The 3,733-nt window shown below is 54.6% G+C and overlaps 2 protein-coding genes across 2 annotated transcripts; both read left to right on the top strand.

Moving 5' to 3' along the window:
• Nucleotides 1-609: 609 nt before the first annotated feature.
• Nucleotides 610-1,875, top strand: PHYSODRAFT_343355 (hypothetical protein; the record flags this gene model as incomplete). The annotated part of the gene is made up of 3 exons (XM_009541908.1): nucleotides 610-1,123; nucleotides 1,234-1,347; nucleotides 1,706-1,875. The coding sequence occupies 3 exons, from the start codon at nucleotides 610-612 to the stop codon at nucleotides 1,873-1,875; spliced, it is 798 nt and encodes a 265-aa protein (XP_009540203.1).
• Nucleotides 1,876-2,522: 647 nt separating this feature from the next.
• On the top strand, nucleotides 2,523-3,542 carry PHYSODRAFT_343357 (hypothetical protein; the record flags this gene model as incomplete). The annotated part of the gene is made up of 4 exons (XM_009541909.1): nucleotides 2,523-2,590; nucleotides 2,675-2,915; nucleotides 3,012-3,217; nucleotides 3,302-3,542. 4 exons carry the CDS (start codon nucleotides 2,523-2,525, stop codon nucleotides 3,540-3,542), a joined length of 756 nt encoding a protein of 251 aa, XP_009540204.1.
• Nucleotides 3,543-3,733: the final 191 nt, after the last annotated feature.

Genomic DNA, 3,733 nt, shown 5'->3' on the forward strand with positions numbered 1-3,733 from the left:
GTTGCTGGGCGCCGTGTCAGCTTCACGACGGACATGTGGACATCCCCGTCGAAGCGAGGCTACATGGTGGTAACATTGCACTTTATTGACAAGAACTGGCCGATCCGCTCTGTTATTATTGCATTTACGCGCGTGATGTATCCTCACACCGGTAAACGACTCGCCGACCACTTCATTCGCGCAGAGAAAGACACGGAAGCCTCGCTTCTCAGCTGCATTTGGACGATTACAGCGGACAATGTCACCAACAACACTACAATGGTAGCTGAGATCAACGAACGATTGCAGCGCGATATTGATAGGCTTTCGCGAACGGTTCTCGCTGAATTGACTGACCCTGGATCGCCCCGCGGGAACACCACTAGCTCGACTGCAAGATCCGTTATTCAGCTACGCTGCACCGCGCATGTTCTGCAGTTGGCAGTAAAAGATGGTCTCGATGAGTGCCCATTTGTTGATTCGGCGATTGGCCATTTGCGAGACATCGTGAAATTTTTTTCAGAATCAACGAAGCTGTCTGAAGCGCTTGAAGTGGTGTGTAGTGACCTGGGCGAGAACTATATAACGCCCAAGCTTGATGTGCCTACACGATGGAATAGTACGTGGACTATGATGGAGAGTCTGCTTACGTTAAAACACCCCCTGAACGAGTTGCTTCGTCGTATTCGAGGTAAGGTTTGTGGATATACGGATTTCACTATTCGTCCAAGTGATTCATTGGCCAAGGAGATTTCAGAGGAGGCGTGGACGGCTGTGGGCGCCCTTTACAAGTTTCCCAGGCCCATCAAAGAAGCCACAGATATGCTATCTGCGTCGACGTACCCCGTGTTTGGGATCCTGCTCTACACGTACTGTTTGATCCAATTTCACGCAACAGAAACTATAGCAAACGAACAAGACGAACAGACGCTGAAATTTGCTGAAGCAGTTAAGGCCAAGATGGATGAGTACACGGTGAAGGTCAACACCAGAGAAGCCCGGATTGCGCTAGCGCTAGCTCCGCGTGCTAAGCGGCATCTCCACCTCTTGGTGGACGATGTCGCCCAAGTCAAGGACGAAGTTGAAGACGAGTTCAACAAGAACTACCGCGAAGCATTTCTGGCTCAACAACAATCAGCCTCTGGTCCACCGTCAGCAAAAAAAAGCGAGGCATCGAGCTTAAAGGCCTCATGACCCGATTTTACCAGCAGAATGGTGAAAGTGTATCCAGTGGCACCCCTGTGGATGATATAGGCGACAGACAGCTTGAAATCAGCATTCGGGAAATGCAGCGTGAGGATTCCTCGTTCGCGAAGGAGCTCGACCGGTGGCTGGCAGCGGATGAAGGCATGAGTGAGATGAGAGAAAGTAAGCATGTGTGTGTGCCTGGTTTCAAGCTACGGGGAACGTTTATCCACGGATTAAGCAAATGGCTCAAGATTTTTTGGCGGTCACGGCAACGTCGGTCCCAAGCAAAGTTGCATTTTCAGCAGCAGGTATAGCTCTTAACGCCCGCTGCGCTCGCCTGGGTGATGATACGGTGAAGGCAATCTGCGAGCTAAAGTCGTTCTTCAACTTTAATCGCCGTGAAATCGAATGATGTAGCTGCTTGTTCTCACGAGTAAGTTCATTTACAATACAATGCCGGTGCGTACACAATTACCCTTACTCTTGCTTATAAGGTTCACCTGAGCGCCGTAGTCCCTTCCCGGCTCTGCTTGTACAGGATGTAGCCCCCTGCACAGCTCCAAGGTCTTCAACACCGGCAACGATGGCAGGATAGGCCCCAACCAAGCTGCGATGGCGCACACGTCCTGGATCTCCTGCACAGCCTCATCGATACCAGCTGAGAACGTCATTGACGTGATGCTGCTGATCATGCAGGCACCGCGGTGAAGTCCCAGTCTCCACAACAGCGATCTCCTCCTTGTTTATTAATAGTGCAGACACTGACACAGTCAGTGTCGAAGCAGAATTGAAGGCACTCTCCGTCTTGCTGTCGGTGCCGCCAGCCGCGCGGCGACGCTCGACGAGATGTTCGCCTTCTCTCCACCAATACGCCAGCGCCAATTGCCGCACCAGCAACCGTAGTGCCGCTTGCAGGCTGCAAGTTGCAGCAGCAGCAGCAGCACCACCACCACCACAAGCGGTAGAGCAGGAGGTCCGTTCAACATACTCACAGCAGCAGCAGCAGCCACTGAGCCAGACGCCGACGCTACGAACTTCAACTGGGTCGCGCAAAACACTGACTCGCAGTACTCGCCACGCACCGCGCGCTTGATGAGGCGCACGCGCAGCGTTAGGTTGTACGGTCCCAAGTACACGATGCGAATTTGCACGAGCAAGAGTATTAGCATCGCACCACACACGAGCTCACAACGTACGCGTTCCTGCTTGGCAAGCAGTGCTTGCACTCATCACTGATGCTGATGATTCATCAGCGTCGTGTCGAACAGCTCCACCAGTTCCAGGAATACCAGGGTGCACTTCCGTGTCGCCGTAGATCTTCGCCGTGATGCTGCGCACCAGAACTCAGCTGCAGGATGCTGAATCAATCATCAGCGTCGCTGATGAACGTCACCTCATCCGTGCCCATGCAGCCCTCCGCCTTGTACGGGGTGTCCGCGCCTGCGGCACCCTTTGCTCTCGTGTGTTAAACTTGAACACCTCACCGTCAAGATGAGGCCGTCGATAGGGTACAAACCAGCGGCGACAAATACATCATCAACACCGGCGCGGGCCTGACGATCATCACGAGGCAGGCGTCCTGCGACTTCGTGGTCATCAACTACAATGACCAGGAGCCACGTCAACACGGATCTCGGCCAGGCAAAGTCGTGATTCAGTCCCTCAACGACGTCAAGAAGCCCATCAACGTCAACTGCAAGAAGAGGGTCATCGAGGAGTCCTACTCCTTCTGCCTCAACAAAAACGTCGTGGGCACACGATCGATCTGGTGCTGCCGGAGATGCGCTTCCTCGCTCGCCTGGACAAGACGGCGATGAACCAGGGCATCCTGGAAACCATCAAAGGCTGGCATAACGGCCATTGAAGCCACGGATGTCGTCACAAACGCGGGAGGCACCACCCGCTCCAAGTACTACCCGGGTTTGTCCTTCGTCGACGACGCCGTCCATGGCGTCAACAGCACCGCTGCCGGTCTCTACCTCGTGATCTCGGAGCAGGGCTACGAAACGTCGAGCGGTGGACCGTTCTTCCGTGACATCAACAACAAGCTGTCATTCTACATGAATTCGGACCACACGCGTTTCTAGGACTACCGCTACGAATTCCACGGCCCGTACGCACTTGCGCTCACGAGTGGCGCCGGCCCTGATGTCTCAACCCTCGACTTCAGCTTCTTCCAGGACCAGGAGCTCACGGGCTTTGTTCCGGATGCCAAGTGTGGCGAGGTGGCCGGTACGATCACCGACGCCAACGATGTTTTGGGCGACTCGGAAGTCGTCGTAGTATTCTCCAACGCTGACGCGCAGTACTGGGTCAAGGTGCCCGCATGTATCAAGACGTTCACGTCGCCCAAGATGAAGCCCGGTACCTACTAGGCCATCGTCTACAAGAAGCAGTTGGCTGTTGGTACGGCTAGCGTTACGGTCGCTGAGGGTGCGTCCACCTCGGGAACCATCGACGTCTCGTACGAGATGAACACTAGCCCATCTGGCGCATCGGCGAGTGGGACGGCAAGCCCGACGGCTTCCTGAACGCCGACAAGATCCACCCGAGCAACGCGCATCCA

Source organism: Phytophthora sojae (genome assembly GCF_000149755.1).
Source record: "Phytophthora sojae unplaced genomic scaffold PHYSOscaffold_57, whole genome shotgun sequence".
Lineage (NCBI taxonomy): Eukaryota > Oomycota > Peronosporomycetes > Peronosporales > Peronosporaceae > Phytophthora > Phytophthora sojae.